This window comes from Rhinoderma darwinii, chromosome 7, assembly GCF_050947455.1.
Source record: "Rhinoderma darwinii isolate aRhiDar2 chromosome 7, aRhiDar2.hap1, whole genome shotgun sequence".
Taxonomy (NCBI): domain Eukaryota; kingdom Metazoa; phylum Chordata; class Amphibia; order Anura; family Rhinodermatidae; genus Rhinoderma; species Rhinoderma darwinii.
This window is the reverse complement of record NC_134693.1, coordinates 137223566-137241115: the sequence shown is the minus strand read 5'-3', so window position 1 is coordinate 137241115 and position 17550 is coordinate 137223566. Positions and strand designations below refer to the sequence as shown.

The following is a 17550-nucleotide window of genomic DNA, read 5'->3' as shown; positions in this document are numbered from 1 at the left end:
TAGTGAGTGCAGCTCTGGAGTATAATACAGGATGTAACTCAGGATCAGTACAGGATAAGTAATGTAACGTATGTACACAGTGACTCCACCAGCAGAATAGTGAGTGCAGCTCTGGAGTATAATACAGGATATAACTCAGGATCAGTACAGGATAAGTAATGTAATGTATGTGCACAGTGAATCCACCAGCAGAATAGTGAGTGCAGCTCTGGAGCATAATACAGGATGTAACTCAGGATCAGTACAGGATAAGTAATGTAATGTATGTACACAGTGACTCCACCAGCAGAATAGTGAGTGCAGCTCTGGAGTATAATACAGGATGTAACTCAGGATCAGTACTGGATAAGTAATGTAATGTATGTACACAGTGACTCCACCAGCAGAATAGTGAGTGCAGCTCTGGAGTATAATACAGGATATAACTCAGGATCAGTACAGGATAAGTAATGTAATGTAATGTACACAGCGACTCCACCAGCAGAATAGTGAGTGCAGCTCTGGAGTATAATACAGGATGTAACTCAGGATCAGTACAGGATAAGTAATGTAATGTATGTACACAGTGACTCCACCAGCAGAATAGTGAGTGCAGCTCTGGAGTATAATACAGGATAAGTAATGTAATGTATGTACACAGTGACTCCACCAGTAGAATAGTGAGTGCAGCTCTGGAGTATAATACAGGATGTAACTCAGGATCAGTACAGGATAAGTAATGTAATGTATGTACACAGTGACTCCACCAGCAGAATAGTGAGTGCAGCTCTGGAGTATAATACAGGATGTAACTCAGGATCAGTACAGGATAAGTAATGTAACGTATGTACACAGTGACTCCACCAGCAGAATAGTGAGTGCAGCTCTGGAGTATAATACAGGATATAACTCAGGATCAGTACAGGATAAGTAATGTAATGTATGTACACAGTGAATCCACCAGCAGAATAGTGAGTGCAGCTCTGGAGTATAATACAGGATGTAACTCAGGATCAGTACAGGATAAGTAATGTATGTACACAGTGAGTCCACCAGCAGAATAGTGAGTGCAGCTCTGGAGTATAATACAGGATATAACTCAGGATCAGTACAGGATAAGTAATGTAATGTATGTACACAGTGACTCCACCAGCAGAATAGTCTTAGGTGTGGACTAATATACACGAGTAATTTACCTACACAGCTTGTATATATTATTGCATGAACACAGACAGGCACCTGGCTTGGGTTGACTTACCACGAATGTGAAGAACTTGGGTGCAGTGGTCATGTAATCCTTAGAGCAGTCCCTTATGCAAACCTCAACGGTGACATTTTGGGGCGGCATTATTTTGGCTTCTCCAATCTCACAAACAATCCTAAAAAAAAAAAAAAGAAGAGGATACAGAAAGTCAAGACGACAGTGAAGTGCAATCTTTTATTCTCTGGTATCAACTATTTCTGTCTGGGGGGTGGACTGTAATGTTTTTCCTTTAATCCTTGCATGTGCTAAAGAATGTAAAGCGAGCCGAAGAAAACACATACTTTTAGAATATAGATAGTGATAATAACGGGACAGGATCTGTTGGGGGCGACACTGCATACTGGGTGGAGTATAAGAAGACGGCCCTGTTAGTTCAAGCAAGGACGCCTCCATCTAGATGGAAGAAAAGAGAGAAGAGAACAACTTCTGGGTGTCGATGACAGAACTTACTGCTCGGCGCTGATATATTCGTTCTCTGCTGGGACACACATGACTTGTCCGACGCGCACACCAACCCGGATGTCCTCGAATCTCAGGCCCAGGTTCTCCCCGGTAATAGTCAGCCGAGTTCCTCCTTGCCTTGGTCCCGTCTCAGGAGACAACTTCAAGAGACAATAGAACATAGATATCAGATACTTTACAAAAATTGCTTCAGTAAATTTTACCCAAATCTTAGATTTCACATTTAAAAGCAAAAATCCTTTAATCCGCCATCAATGGGACCTGACAAATGCCAGATTATGACATATTCTGGATTATCAGATGTTCCTAGAAAAGGATAAAGAGTTTACTTGTAACAGATGAAGGCCTCGAGGAAGCCAGCCCAAAATAGATCAAAATCTATGCCGGATTATTGGAATTTCTGCATTATTGGAAACCAGAAAAAGTGAATTTCACTTTATGAAATGATGGATAATATTAATTATTAACAATCCTGGTAGAACTACAACCACCAACATATCCCAGGTGCTATAGGCTGGCAAAACCCACTAGCAGGAGTCAGGATACCAACTCCTACCAAGAGCTGCTGCGGCTTTAATTAAGAGAAGTGCTTTATGTAGGTGCCAGAGACTAGTTTTCCATTCCGAACCTGAGTCGGGAAGTGACAGAGTGTCCCGGATTATTGTGCTTACGACCGAGCGTCCTTTGTTATTGCTGCAGAGACGGTTATGAAGTAGTAATCGTCCCGCTGTGCGGCCCTTTCTTACCGCAGGCTTCTGTGTTTTGTACGTTAATGTAAGCAAGCGGGGGGCTCTTTGTAAAACTACACACATTCCTGTTGAGTTTGAACAGCAAAGTGAAATGGAGTCGTTAAGCCCGGGAACCCGAGTGAGACTGCAAGCGCTCCAGAAACACGAACCCGAGCGGGCACATGAATATTTCATCAGCAGCGTAATGTGCCAACCCTGGAACAGATCAAGAGGGGGCACAGGAGGATGTGGTACCTGGACGGGTTATTAACTGCGTGTGTAATGAGAGAGAGAGAGATCGATACATGAGAGAGAGAGAGAGATCGATACATGAGAGAGATCGATACATGAGAGAGAGAGAGAGAGATCGATACATGAGAGAGAGAGAGATCGATACATGAGAGAGAGAGATCGATACATGAGAGAGAGAGAGATCGATACATGAGAGAGAGAGAGAGAGAGAGATCGATACATGAGAGAGAGAGAGATCGATACATGAGAGAGAGAGAGATCGATACATGAGAGAGAGAGAGATCGATACATGAGAGAGAGAGAGATCGATACATGAGAGAGATCGATACATGAGAGAGAGATCGATACATGAGAGAGAGAGAGAGAGAGAGAGATCGATACATGAGAGAGAGAGAGATCGATACATGAGAGAGAGAGAGATCGATACATGAGAGAGAGAGAGATCGATACATGAGAGAGAGAGAGATCGATACATGAGAGAGAGAGATCGATACATGAGAGAGAGAGAGAGAGATCGATACATGAGAGAGAGAGAGAGAGAGAGAGAGAGATCGATACAGGAGAGAGAGAGAGATCGATACATGAGAGAGAGAGAGATCGATACATGAGAGAGAGAGAGAGATCGATACATGAGAGAGAGAGATCGATACATATGAGAGAGAGAGAGAGATCGATACATGAGATAGAGAGATCGATACATGAGAGAGAGAGAGAGAGAGATCGATACATGAGAGAGAGAGAGAGAGAGATCGATACATGAGAGAGAGAGAGAGAGAGAGATCGATACATGAGAGAGAGAGATCGATACATGAGTGAGAGAGAGATCGATACATGAGAGAGATCGATACATGAGAGAGAGAGAGATCGATACATGAGAGAGAGAGAGATCGATACATGAGAGAAATCGATACATGAGAGAGAGAGAGAGATCGATACATGAGAAAGAGAGAGAGATCGATACATGAGAGAGAGAGAGAGAGAGAGAGATCGATACATGAGAGAGAGAGATCGATACATGAGAAAGAGAGAGAGATCGATACATGAGAGAGAGAGAGAGAGATCGATACATGAGAGAGAGAGATCGATACATGAGAGAGAGAGAGATCGATACATGAAAGAGAGAGATCGATATATGAGAAAGAGAGAGAGATCGATAAATGAGAGAGAGAGATCAATATATGAGAGAGAGAGAGATGAATATATGAGAGAGAGAGAGAGAGATCGATATATGAGAGAGAGAGAGATCGATATATGAGAGAGAGAGTGATCGATAAATGAGAGAGAGAGATCAATATATGAGAGAGAGAGATCGATATATGAGAGAGAGAGAGATCAATATATGAGAGAGATCGATATATTGGAGAGAGAGAGCGATCGATAAATGAGAGAGAGAGATCAATATATGAGAGAGAGAGATCGATATATGAGAGAGAGAGAGATCAATATATGAGAGAGATCGATATATTGGAGAGAGAGATCGATTATATATATATACATATAAATAATATCGATAACGGCACAATCTCTCTATTTCTGCTAAATATTAGAAACACAAAACATTTTTTAAAAAGTGGGACAAATTGACAGCGGCTTTATAAAGAAAAAGTTCAGCAACATATGGCCGCTTAAAGGCCCATTAACATGAAGCAGACATCGAAAACAGCCCCCATAGAGTAAAGAAGGAACTCCAAAACCAGCGTACAGTACACATCTACTCTGCAGGACGAGCAACGTCAAATGCAGAACTGAAACCGGAACTTTGCAGTTCAATGCATTCTATTGTTCCCTGTTATCAGGCTGCTGAGGCCCGACCTTAGTGTTCAATGGGATGAGTGATCGAACATCCAATAAACTTCCAGCCCATCACATATCCCCAGCACTGTTATAACCTCCAGAGACATTTACATCATATATATGACTGATATCAGCCACTCCTTTTATAACGCTGCTGTGCTGTTATAAGCTGTTGATTTTAGGGTAACTGGCCCTTTAATTCTGTGGCCGCTGCACTGTTTGGCAGGGTACATATAAGGCAGCTTCCTTGTCCTTTGCTTTCCTTTGGTTGTGGTCATGCGATTGTCTCGTTGGAGGGGAGGAGGGGATCCTCCGCAGTCTGATGAGACACATTTAGTACGATTATCCCCAATAAGGCGGACAGGTGCGGTGTGACACCGGCAGCATTATGACAGATGAGCCGAGGGGAGGTGGCCCGGCAACACCAATAACAAGCTAATTACGGGCAATTTCACACCAGATTTTGCCTGCCTCCAGAGCGGCCCATCACTCGTCACACACCTGCGGGCACTAAATGGAATTAATGTCTCCCTGTGGCGGCTGCAGAATCTCATTCTGTGGAATTATGGGTCTCGTTACTGATTAGCCGTTGGGAGCAGGAAGGAGGACGCGCGATTTATGAGTGACCATCTTTAATTACGTTCACTTTACCCTTTATTTTATTTTTAACTTTCCAGAGTTCATCACCCGGCTGCAGAAAACCATCCCAGAGCTGTAATTATAATGAGGACACCGCTTCTGTCCTGCTCCTACCACCATCCCTCCCGAGAAAATAGACTTACGCGTTTTTATATATATATTAGAATAGTATGGGCATCAGGGTGCAGTGTTATAACTTCATTATTGTATATCTCGCTGTATTATCCTAAGACTTTTCAACCAGGCTGAGACCTCCACTGCAATGAATGGAAACTCTAACACTTGAGCTTGCAGTGCTATTACCCAGAATGCACGTGGGAATGTACCTATGTAAGGCCACCTTCACTCTGAACTATTCACACAGGAGCAATGCTTAAAGATTGACAAAAAATGAGGAGAGGAGAGAAGTGTCTGTGTGTATGGAAGTGGTGACTGGGTGACCAGAAGACCATAAAACTCAAAAATGGTTGACAATGGTCACAACTTCTTTTTTTTAAGGTTACAGAAGGAAGAGCAGTTTGGGAGCACTGACTGTCATGTTATACTGAAATTTATTCCATCCTATAATCCAGGGAGTCTGATAATCCAGCACAGAACTACACTATGTTGGGGAATTACAAAAACAATAGGCTGATCAGAGGGGGAAAAAAAAAAAAAAAAAGAGAGGAATTTCTTTGGATAGTACAAGATTTTGTGTCAACATCAAATTTTGGGCTTTTTTTGTATGATGGTAACAAAAGGAGAGAGTCAACAAGGCGTCAACTGTAATGCAGATTTGAGGCCATGAATTATAAGGCCACACCGCCTTAAAGGGATCCTCCATCTAAGGCTTCGTTCTCATCTGCGTCAGGACTCCGTTTCCGCCAGGGGAGCCCATTAAAGGAAAGCGAACTGAAACAAACGGAAACCATAGGTTTCAATAGTGAAGGACCTGTTGTAAATGGATTTAGTTTGTCACCGTTGTCGACTATGGTATGGAATCCGTCTAAACAACGGAACCCTTACACAACGGTGAAAAACGGGAACCATGTGCAACGGCTCCGTCGCCATTGAAATCAATGGTAATGCAAACGGAAACCTATGGATTCCGTTTGGTTCAGTTTGGATTCCGTTCATGGGTCCGACAGAACCGATGAACGGAGTCCTGACGCGGATGTGAACTAAGCCTAAATGTCTGTGGTTGCTAGAGATACATTGTAACAACTACAGTCTTTTAAATGGGGTTGTCAAGGCAGCAAGTCCCTAGCAAACAGTCTGTCTCTAGGTAACTAAAGGGCAGCCTGGCGACAGCGCCACGTTTAGGTCTTCTGACTGCCATAAAATTCCCATAAGGATAGAATCCAGACATTCTATAGGAGCTGGAAAGACTGGTACAACAGCTCCCCAAAAGTTTTAATTAATTATCGTTCTGGCGCTTTAAGAACCGGCACTGCTTGCAATGAAGAGCATCTCACAAATAGCAATAGAAAGGAGATTCCCACAGGTAACGGATCTTAAATTGGCAGGTGGGCAAAGGGGAAAGATACTGGGGGCCAGCAGGAGGATTCACTACCTGCCGTCCCAGGATGAAAAGGACTGGAGATGAACTTCTGTCTGGATGCCTCTCCCCCCCCCTGCACCATCAGTCTCCGACCTCCTGTACCACTGCCATGTTTTCATGCAGAGCATCTCTTATAGCGCTCCCCCTCCCCCACCTCCGCCATGCTTCTCCCTTAATTGGTTTCACTGGGGAACTTTTAAATAAAACAACAAACATCTCTTCTGAAAAATAAGTCAGAAATGCAGAAGCGGGAGGTGAAGGCAGAAGATCACAGGAAGGAGGCAGCAATTGATCTCCGCAAAACTAGACATCTTTTCTTGGACTCTCATCTCATTCCTGTCTGATTCATCCCTTAGAAATATTACAGAAGGGCCAAGGCTGCCCAGGTCAGCGATTCCCAAATGTGCCCATTATAGGGACTGGATTAGAATAAATGTAATTTATCAACTCTGACCTCAAACACAAAGAGGAAAGAGCCGAAATAGAAACACGGTAAAAAAGGCTGAAAAACATGGAAGACGGGAGCCAAAATAGGCAGTAATGTTATAGTAGTTATATTCTTGTATATAGGGAGCAGTATTATAGTAGTTATATTCTTGTATATAGGGGGCAGTATTATAGTAGTTATATTCTTGTATATAGGGGGCAGTATTATAGTAGTTATATTCTTGTATATAGTGGCAGTATTATAGTAGTTATATTCTTGTATATAGGAGCAGTATTATAGTAGTTATATTCTTGTATATAGGAGCAGTATTATAGTAGTTATATTCCTGTATATAGGGGGCAGTATTATAGTAGTTATATTCTTGTATATAGGGGCAGTATTATGGTAGTTATATTCTTGTATATAGGGGGCAGTATTATAGTAGTAATATTCTTGTATATAGAGGGCAGTATTATAGTAGTTATATTCTTGTATATAGGGGGCAGTATTATAGTAGTAATATTCTTGTATATAGGGGGCAGTATTATAGTAGTTATATTCTTGTATATAGGGCCAGTATTATAGTAGTTATATTCTTGTATGTAGGGGGAGTATTATAGTAGTTATATTCTTGTATATAGGGGCAGTATTATAGTAGTTATATTCTTGTATATAGGGGCAGTATTATAGTAGTTATATTCTTGTATATAGGAGCAGTATTATAGTAGTTATATTCTTGTATATAGGAGCAGTATTATAGTAGTTATATTCCTGTATATAGGGGGCAGTATTATAGTAGTTATATTCTTGTATATAGGGGCAGTATTATGGTAGTTATATTCTTGTATATAGGGGGCAGTATTATAGTAGTAATATTCTTGTATATAGAGGGCAGTATTATAGTAGTTATATTCTTGTATATAGGGGGCAGTATTATAGTAGTAATATTCTTGTATATAGGGGGCAGTATTATAGTAGTTATATTCTTGTATATAGGGCCAGTATTATAGTAGTTATATTCTTGTATGTAGGGGGAGTATTATAGTAGTTATATTCTTGTATATAGGGGCAGTATTATAGTAGTTATATTCTTGTATATAGGGGCAGTATTATAGTAGTTATATTCTTGTATATAGGGGCAGTATTATAGTAGTTAGATTCTTGTATATAGAGGCAGTATTATAGTAGTTATATTCTTGTATATAGGGGGCAGTGTTATAGTAGTTATATTCTTGTATATAGGGGGCAGTATTATAGTAGTTATATTCTTGTATATAGGGGGCAGTATTATAGCAGTTATATTCTTGTATATAGGGAGCAGTATTATAGTAGTTATAGTCTTGTATATAGGGGGCAGTAGTATAATAGTTATATTCTTGTATATAGGGGCAGTATTATAGTAGTTATATTCTTGTATATAGGGGCAGTATTATAGTAGTTATATTCTTGTATATAGGGGCAGTATTATAGTAGTTATATTCTTGTATATAGGGGCAGTATCATAGTAGTTCGATTCTTGTATATAGAGGCAGTATTATAGTAGTTATATTCTTGTATATAGGGGGCAGTGTTATAGTAGTTATATTCTTGTATATAGGGGGCAGTATTATAGTAGTTATATTCTTGTATATAGGGGGCAGTATTATAGCAGTTATATTCTTGTATATAGGGAGCAGTATTATAGTAGTTATAGTCTTGTATATAGGGGGTAGTATTATAGTAGTTATATTCTTGTATATAGGGGGCAGTATTATGGTAGTTATATTCTTGTATATAGGAGCAGTATTATAGTAGTTATATTCTTGTATATAGGAGCAATATTATAGTAGTTATATTCTTGTATATAGGGGGCAGTATTATAGTAGTTATATTCTTGTATATAGGGAGCAGTATTATAGTAGCTATATTCTTGTATATAGGGGGCAGTATTATAGTAGTTATATTCTTGTATATAGGGGCAGCATTATAGTAGTTATATTCTTGTATATAGGGGGCAGTATTATAGTAGTTATATTCTTGTATATAGGAGCAGTATTATAGTAGTTATATTCTTGTATATAGGGGCAGTATTATAGTAGTTATATTCTTGTATATAGGGGCAGTATTATAGTAGTTACATTCTTGTATATAGGAGGCAGTATTATATTAGTTATGTTCTTGTATAGAAGAGCAGTATCATAGTAGTTATATTCTTGTATATAGGGAGCAGTATTATAGTAGTTATATACTTATATATAGGGGGCAGTATTATAGTAATTATATTCTTGTATATAGGAGCAGTATTATAGTAGTTATATTCTTGTATATAAGAGCAGTATCATAGTAGTTATATTCTTGTATATAGGGAGCAGTATTATAGTAGTTATATACTTGTATATAGGGGGCAGTATTATAGTAGTTATATTCTTGTATATAGGGGGCAGTATTATAGTAGTTATATTCTTGTATATAGGGGGCAGTATTATAGTAGTTATATTCTTGTATATAGGGGTAGTATCATAGTAGTTATATTCTTGTAAATAGGGGGCAGTGTTATAGTAGTTATATTCTTGTATATAGGGGGCAGTATTATAGTAGTTATATTCTTGTATCTAGGGGCAGTATTATAGTAGTTATATACTTGTATATAGGGGGAAGTATTATAGTAGTTATATTCTTGTATATAGGGGGCAGTATTATAGTAGTTATATTCTTGTATATAAGAGCAGTATTATAGTAGTTATATTCTTGTATATAGGGGCAGTATTATAGTAGTTATATTCTTGTAAATAGGGGGCAGTGTTATAGTAGTTATATTCTTGTATATAGGGGGCAGTATTATAGTAGTTATATTCTTGTATATAGGAGCAGTATTATAGTAGTTATATTCTTGTATATAGGAGCAGTATTATAGTAATTATATTCTTGTATATAGGAGCAGTATTATAGTAGTTATATTCTTGTATATAAGAGCAGTATTATAGTAGTTATATTCTTGTATATAGGAGCACTATTATAGTAGTTATATTCTTGTATATAGGGGCAGTATTATAGTAGTTATATTCTTGTACATAGGGGGCAGTATTATAGTAGTTATATTCTTGTATCTAGGGGCAGTATTATAGTAGTTATATTCTTGTATCTAGGGGCAGTATTATAGTAGTTATATACTTGTATATAGGGGGAAGTATTATAGTAGTTATATTCTTGTATATAGGGGGCAGTATTATAGTAGTTATATTCTTGTAAATAGGGGGCAGTGTTCTAGTAGTTATATTCTTGTATATAGGGGGCAGTATTATAGTAGTTATATTCTTGTATATAGGGGGCAGTATTATAGTAGTTATATTCCTGTATATAGGGAGCAGTATTATAGTAGCTATATTCTTGTATATAGGGGGCAGTATTATAGTAGTTATATTCTTGTATATAGGGGCAGCATTATAGTAGTTATATTCTTGTATATAGGGGGCAGTATTATAGCAGTTATATTCTTGTATATAGGAGCAGTATTATAGTAGTTATATTCTTGCATATAGGGGCAGTATTATAGTAGTTATATTCTTGTATATAGGGGCAGTATTATAGTAGTTATATTCTTGTATATAGGAGGCAGTATTATAGTAGTTATGTTCTTGTATATAAGAGCAGTATCATAGTAGTTATATTCTTGTATATAGGGAGCAGTATTATAGTAGTTATATACTTATATATAGGGGGCAGTATTATAGTAATTATATTCTTGTATATAGGAGCAGTATTATAGTAGTTATATTCTTGTATATAAGAGCAGTATCATAGTAGTTATATTCTTGTATATAGGGAGCACTATTATAGTAGTTATATTCTTGTATATAGGGGCACTATTATAGTAGTTATATTCTTGTACATAGAGGGCAGTATTATAGTAGTTATATTCTTGTATATAGGGGCAGTATTATAGTAGTTATATTCTTGTATCTAGGGGCAGTATTATAGTAGTTATATACTTGTATATAGGGGGAAGTATTATAGTAGTTATATTCTTGTATATAGGGGGCAGTATTATAGTAGTTATATTCTTGTATATAGGGGGCAGTATAATAGTAGTTATATTCTTGTATATAGGGGGCAGTATTATAGTAGTTATATTCTTGTATATAGGGGGCAGTATTATAGTAGTTATATTCTTATATATAGGAGCAGTATTATAGTAGTTATATTCTTGTATATAGGGGCAGTATTATAGTAGGTATATTCTTGTATGTAGGGGCAGTATTATAGTAGTTATATTCTTCTATATAGGGGCAGTATTATAGTAGTTATATTCTTGTATATAGTGGCTGTATTATAGTGGTTATATTCTTGTATATAGGGGGTAGTATTATAGTAGTAATATTCTTGTATATAGGAGCAGTATTATAGTAGTTATATTCTTGTATATAGGGGAAGTATTATAGTAGTTATATTCTTGTATATAGGGGCAGTATTATAGTAGTTATATTCTTGTATATAGGGAGCAGTATCATAGTAATTATATTCTTGTATATAGGGGCAGTATTATAGTAGTTATATTCTTGTATATAGGGGGCAGTATTATAGTAGTTATATTCTTGTATATAGGGAGCAGTATCATAGTAATTATATTCTTGTATATAGGGGCAGTATTATAGTAGTTATATTCTTGTATATAGGAGCAGTATTATAGTAGTTATATTCTTGTATATAGGGGCAGTATTATAGTAGTTATATTCTTGTATATAGGGGCAGTATTATAGTAGTTATATTCTTGTATATAGGGGCAGTATTATAGTAGTTATATTCTTGTATATAGGGGCAGTATTATAGTAGTTATATTCTTGTATACAGGAGCAGCATTATAGTAGTTATATTCTTGTATATAGGAGCAGTATTATAGTAGTTATATTCTTGTATATAGGGGGCAGTATTATAGTAGTTATATTCTTGTATATAGGAGCAGTATTATAGTAGTTACATTCTTGTACATAGGGGGCAGTATTATAGTATATTCTTGTATATAGGGACAGTATTATAGTAGTTATATTCTTGTATATATGGAGCAGTATTATAGTAGTTATATTCTTGTATATAGGGGGCAGTAATATAGTAGTTATATTCTTGTATATAGGGGCAGTATTATAGTAGTTATATTCTTGTATATAGGGAGCAGTATTATAGTAGTTATATTCTTGTATATAGGGGGCAGTATTATAGTAGTTATATTCTTGTATATAGGGGGCAGTATTATAGTCGTTATATTCTTGTATATAGGAGCAGTATTATAGTAGTTATATTCTTGTATATAGGGGGCAGTATTATAGTAGTTATATTATTGTATATAGGAGCAGTATTATAGTAGTTATATTCTTGTATATAGGAGCAGTATTATAGTAGTTATATTCTTGTATATAGTGGCAGTATTATAGTAGTTATATTCTTGTATATATGGAGCAGTATTATAGTAGTTATATTCTTGTACATAGGGGCTGTATTATAGTAATTATAGTCTTGTATATAGGGGGCAGTTTTATAGTAGTTATATTCTAGAACTTATTACAGTAGTTTGTGCTGATGTAGTTAAGATAATAAACCTATTAATTAGACCAGCAGCTAGTAAGTACAAAATTTGTAAATTTGAAATGGGGGGAAAAAGGGACATTACAACTTTACCATTTCACACTGTAACGTCCATTGCACATCTGAAGTAATTTACAATTAAGAATGGCTGCATACCTTGGTGATTTTGGGGTCTGTGCAGCGGCTCTGAGGGGTGCTGACATGCATCCATGGGCTTTCGTATAGTGGACAGTTCTGGCGCAGGGTGCACTTCTTCTCGGTCACGCACCACCCACACTCAAAATGGGGATCGGATTTCAAGCACAGTCCGCAACTCTCCCGCAGGGCTGAACACTTGTAGAGGTGGGCTGCAGAACAAACCGGAGAGTCAATATTTCCACACGCTGCGCTCATTAATGAATTAATGACATGGCCTTACTAATTAGCGATGTATTACAACTCAAGGCCTTAGCTGAACATGTCAGACAAAATCAAATAACCCTTATAAAACGCTCGGAGCAAGAACAGGAGAACAGACGGGCGACGCTGACAACTGCTCTCACCTTGTATGTTCTGTGGGTTATCAATGACAAAATTTCCATTCCAGACGACGGAGAGATTCACGGGCAGATCGCTGATGTCGTTCCCCTCATAGTTATACTGCAAAATAAAAACAGAAACACAACATAAGCAATCACCCGGATTACCAAAAATTTCATACCGTGGGATGTACTTGCCGCCTTCTTGGTGGCAGGTCAACAGAGGTCCAAAGAATCACAGAATTCTGACATGGACATAAATCACATGTACTAACAATGAAGAAGTGCCGTCTTATGATGGACCAGGCAGCATTGGCCCTTAGGAGCCAGTCAGGACCCCGCCGCCAGGTATGTCCAATGGAACCACTAACGAGGACACTAAGGGCAAGTCTATCAAATAATTTCCTGTTAATCTAGTAATGGCCAAAAATAGGCCCTTTGCCAGATTAGCAGAATTTCTGGATCATTGGATACCAGATGGATTTTTGTTGCATATAAATATTAATGAACTACTCCAGAGCCAGAATAGCCCGCAGCCACTAATGCAGCACAATAACTTTTCCTTTAAGAAAAACAAAGCAACGCATATCCTGCGCCGCCTGCTTCATGAATAGAATTCCAAAACTACAGTGAAGACTGACACTTACATAAGGAGAGTAGTAAGGGATAGAGAGCGATATATCTGTGCATAATGTATATGCTGATCAGGGTCTACAAAAAAAAAAGCTGGGTCACAATCACCCATATGGGGTTTAGGACTGTTACGGGTGGTTTGCACCCAACAGATAACTCAGAACAGCTGAAAAAAACTTAAAAGGAAAACAGTGGGCAAAATACATAATGTGCCATGTCTAGTGCAGGGCCTCAGGGGGTGGTGCATGACACAGGTATCCAAAGAGCAAGAAAAGAGGCGATCCCTGTGTCATGCTCCGCCCCTTCAGGTCCTGCACTAGGCAGAACAGTGTATTTGTTTTCTCCGGAGAGTTCCTTTAAAACACATTACACCGGAGAACAAGTGGAAGAAGAAATATTTCAAAAAGAGGAGTATGACGTCACAGGATGACATCACTTCACAGGCAGCAAGACACCAATCACCTCTAACCTTGTGCTGGTCATACACTCCACATCTCTAGAAATGGAAAGAAATTATAATTCATCTGATGGCAGATGAGTCAGAATATAGAATTGAGCACTGCAGACTTATCGACAACTGCGCCTTGACTCCCTCCTGCCCCTCGACATCCTGAGACCCCCCCCCCCTACCTCCAGTGCTTTAAGATAAATGGCTTGTCTTATTTACAGCACAGGAACGGGTTTAAATGGAGACTGACAGCAAGAAATTACAATTAAACATCTAGAAGATAGAAGACTGGACGGAAAATAATGGCTGCTGGTGCGAGTCAGTCCACGCGTTTCATAGTGTGCGTACTGAATCCCAAACCTCTCCAAGGTGCAGCGGGGGGGGGGGGCACATTAGAGATTTGTACATAGGCAGGCAGCCATATTGCCATCTCTGTGGCTTCTGATCGTGTGCAAAAACATTCAATGCTATTAAGACTGTTGGGGTTGGCAGTGGGATTTAGCTGTGAAACGCGTAGCACCATTCTAAGTGAAATTGGCATTTTCAGTTTGCACGCTGACATGTCTCATTTGGGACCCTGGGATCTTCAGAAAGCATCTAAACCTGCAGCTGTCCAGCTACTTAATGATAATTTCTGCACCTGACACTAACGGCCAAGAAAAAAAAAATCCAAAGGCTTTGCTGATAGAGACCGGTCACTTCTGGGGACCCAAAGAGCATTTACCCCATAATATCTTTTTGTTTTTTTAATCCTTTGTAAATATCAATCCTGGAGTCGTCGTCGTCTTCTGTTCCACATTCCGGTAAAGCTGAGTGACAACCATACGGCCATTTTACCTCTGCCATCCTGCTTTCCTACAGTCCCGAATGGCAAATCTTCTGCGAGAGATGCAGCTTTATGTAACTAGGAAGATCAGCTATTCAGTATTCAAAAAAAGATGGGCGGCCATATTGGTTGTCACCCAACTTTCCCGAAACCAGATGCAGCCAAGAGCAGCTGACAGAAGACGACTACTCCAGGTGTTATACTAATGTTTATTCTTGATGATTTATTTTATATAGATTTTTTTTTAGGGAAAATAGCAGAAGAACCGGATCTAAGAGGAAATAAGGGGTTAACAGAAGATTTTTTTGCTTTCTGCACTGTATTTGCCGTCGAGATTTTTCAGCGAACATGGCAGACTTGCTGAGCAGGCACCCCTTTAGTGTCGCAACGTGACTCCTTATCCCGCGTGAGGCGCTCTTGAGGTCTGCCCCTCCTTTCCAAACCTCCTTTTGTGCTGCTGTATTGTGCGAAGGAGATGACTTCTCTGCTCGATAATCTATCATGTAGCGTGGTGCAGAATAGATAAAGTGAGCTGAATACAGAAAACGAGTCAATTTTACAGCAAACACACCATATTACAGCTGAAGATATGCATCCCCTGCTTGTTCATTGTCTGCCCAGAGCAAATACTGCGGTGGTGCATTGTGGGAGATTAGGTGTTGATATCAGGCTCGCTACAGAGTGCACAGAGCTGTTGGCAACGTTCTTAATACAGCTTTGGATGTGACTAGAGAAGAAGATATGAACAGCAGGGAGCATCAGTGATATGTGACTAAGCGAACAAAAAAAAAACAACACATTTTTAAACGCAGCTTTGGAAGTGACTGGAGTAGAAGACAAGTTTTCAACATCATCTGTATATTTCAATTGTAATTATTTTCAAAAATAGAGCTATTCTTTACACACCACTGGGGGGGGGGGGGGCAGGACTGACGTGACTGGGGAGAAACCCACAACAGTGGAAGGTGACATGGCTCCATATAGAAGGGATTTCGGTGTCAATACTGACATGTATCGAAAACAAAAGACGTGAAGAAATGGAAGAAAATAAACAAAAAACATTTTAAAAAATTCTTACAAAAATGACGCATGACGTCGACCTTCCATTTTCCAAGCAAAGGAGACAAAGATGAGCAGCAAGACACACAATCCGCCTCATCAGGTTCTTCCCCATTTAGTATTTCAGCTCCGTATGACGTGCGCCTCGAACCAGACCCCGCTTCCCAACTCGGCCATTTAACTAGTTGCTTGCCAAGCTGTCAATATCATTTTACAAGGCACGAGACTCTCGCATTCCATCATATTACAAAGTGACAAGCCGTAATTCTGAGATAATGATGCCGTAAATTACTTACAGAGAGATCGAGCGGGCCAGGAGGTCAAAATGAATCCTGAAGCTGTGGCTTCCCGCTGCATTGGCTGTGGCAGCAAATGAGATTACATTCCCTCCCAACAAGAACCCAGGGTTTGCCCTGCCTGACACATTAACGCAGGCGGATTAACACGGAAACGAGACCAGTTTGCAGAACATTTCAAACCCGTGAGCAAACTGGAATGAGCGTGGACTGAACAAGGGCCAACGTAGAAAAGAGGAGAATATCAGCCATCTTATTACGCAGCTTTGATATGTTTCATTTGCTTCGAAAGCATGGTAAATTTAAAACAAAAGAAAAAAAACATTAACATTCTTGGATAGAAGAACTTTTTTTAAATGGGTTTTATATCCTTTTGAAATTTTTGTATCTAATTTTTTTTTTTAAAGTGAGGGATATTTAACCAAAGGTTCTAGATAAGGCATTAAACATCTGCGTTTTGGCTTCCTTTTATAAATGGAAACCAATGTGCAGTGCCGGACCCGTTGTATGACGTATATACCACTGGTGCCCGATGGAACCCATTGACTTATGAGGACGTCCATTGGGGTGTCTATGCTGTTGATGGGAAGAATAGCACTGCGTGCAGCGCTATTGTTCCCGTGAAATCGGACGAGATCTGAGACGGAGGCTACGGGCGGACCCCATTATAGGTCAATAGGGTCCATCAGGTGCCATTAGTATCCGTCACTGGGTCCTGGTTTCAAATACTCAATCACGTCTCTTGATCGAAGCGGTGAACTATAGAATAGATCTGTATTCCTAGAAAAGGTGGTTGTTCAGATGTGAGCAGAAGGATTAGGCTACTAAAGATCGCGCATGTCGAATTCGTTGGCCCTCAAAATCTTTTTGTATGGCTCTTTCATAAAAACATTTTTTTTTGTTGCGCTCTAAAACACGTTTTAGACTTTTAAAAAAACAACTGGTTGCGGCGTTTTAGACAAAACAAACAAACTAAAAAAAAAATGCAAAAAAACTCACGTGCATGAAACCGGCCCAAGTCGGCCCTGCAGTAGATTCGGGTAACTCTTGCACCTCAAGAGAGCAATTTTGATAAATAACATGTTAGCCCTACACCCTAGTTACAGTGTAAGTTACTGCTTGATAATCT

At 38.9% G+C, this 17550-nt stretch overlaps 1 protein-coding gene across 3 annotated transcripts in view; it reads right to left on the bottom strand.

Annotated features, from left to right (window-relative positions):
* PLXNA1 (plexin A1) overlaps nt 1-17550 on the bottom strand; it is a 288333-nt gene that overhangs the window by 50101 nt on the left and 220682 nt on the right. For all 3 annotated transcript variants that reach the window (XM_075831799.1, XM_075831801.1, XM_075831800.1), the window contains exons 11-14: nt 13184-13280; nt 12798-12988; nt 1694-1845; nt 1238-1358 (exon numbers count right to left, since the gene is read on the bottom strand). In XM_075831799.1, the coding sequence (XP_075687914.1) occupies nt 1238-1358; nt 1694-1845; nt 12798-12988; nt 13184-13280 (561 nt within the window). The remainder of the gene's footprint in view (nt 1-1237; nt 1359-1693; nt 1846-12797; nt 12989-13183; nt 13281-17550) is intronic.